We start from the raw sequence: 1001 nt of genomic DNA, 5'->3' as shown, positions 1-1001 counted from the left end.
GAACTCTTGACCACATGACCCCTAAAGACACATTAAAAAATTAAAGCATGCAAACTGTCTGTCTGTCTATCTATCTATCTATCCATCCATCTATCTTTCTATCTATCTATCCGTCTGTCCGTCTATCTATCCATCTATCTATCCATCTGTCCATCTATCCATCTATCTATCACACTGCATTTGGCGCACAGTATTTTTTGTATGGAATACTTGATAACCTACTAAATTTAGCAAAATTTGCAGTATAGCACATTGTGTAATTTTCTGTATCCCACGCAAAGCACTCAAACTAACTTTCTATTTCATTTTAGTTGACCTTGATCTGCAGAATGATGAATCTAAATGAAGACTCATTATTTGTTGCCAAAAGCTAAAAAAAAGTTCACAAAACTGGATTAAAAATGCAAAATTAACTATGCTCGAGATGTAAAAGTAATAAGATCACATGACCACAATATAGTATACTAACTGAAACTTAACCACATATTTAGCCAGTATACAATAAGTACCCTAGTTTTCCATTCCAAGCACCGCCCATCACTGTAACAATGACTCTCCTCAGTCTGATTTCATTACTCCTCCTGACCTGCTGGGGGCGCTGTTGTCCAGGAGCGGTTTCCTCTTGGAGGAGCGGACGGGTGTGGGTGTGAGTGGGCCGGGTCGCTCCGTCAGGCGCTGAGTCTGGAAGGCGTGGTGGTTCAGACTCTGTTCAGTCAGATAGCGCTCATTCGGGTTCAACAGCAACAGGTTCTGAAAATACAAACCACAATGACATGGATAATCCTGGTTGACAGTCTTAATTATTCGACCTCATGAAAACATTTCACAGTAGAAAAAAAATTTACAAGAGGAAATTAAGTCTATTTTTTACACTGTGACACTATTTTCATGACAACTAAGCATACTGCCCCTAATTGTTATTATAATCAAATTTAACTTACAATATTTTACAATAAATTTTTTGCAATGTATTACATTGTAGAACATAATGATTATATACA

At 37.3% G+C, this 1001-nt stretch overlaps 1 protein-coding gene across 1 annotated transcript in view; it reads right to left on the bottom strand.

Annotated features, from left to right (window-relative positions):
* Positions 1–1001, bottom strand: part of LOC107550146 (cyclin-dependent kinase-like 5) — a gene marked incomplete at its 3' end in the record, with an annotated part of 59589 nt that overhangs the window by 9288 nt on the left and 49300 nt on the right. The window contains exons 11-12 of the mRNA XM_016231373.1: positions 587–750; positions 5–21 (exon numbers count right to left, since the gene is read on the bottom strand). Coding sequence (XP_016086859.1) covers positions 5–21; positions 587–750 — 181 coding nt within the window. The remainder of the gene's footprint in view (positions 1–4; positions 22–586; positions 751–1001) is intronic.

This window comes from Sinocyclocheilus grahami, unplaced genomic scaffold, assembly GCF_001515645.1.
Source record: "Sinocyclocheilus grahami isolate Dianchi unplaced genomic scaffold, SAMN03320097.WGS_v1.1 scaffold389.1, whole genome shotgun sequence".
NCBI classification, from domain to species: domain Eukaryota; kingdom Metazoa; phylum Chordata; class Actinopteri; order Cypriniformes; family Cyprinidae; genus Sinocyclocheilus; species Sinocyclocheilus grahami.
Note: the sequence above shows the minus strand (reverse complement) of the source record. Positions and strands in the feature narration are given on the sequence as shown.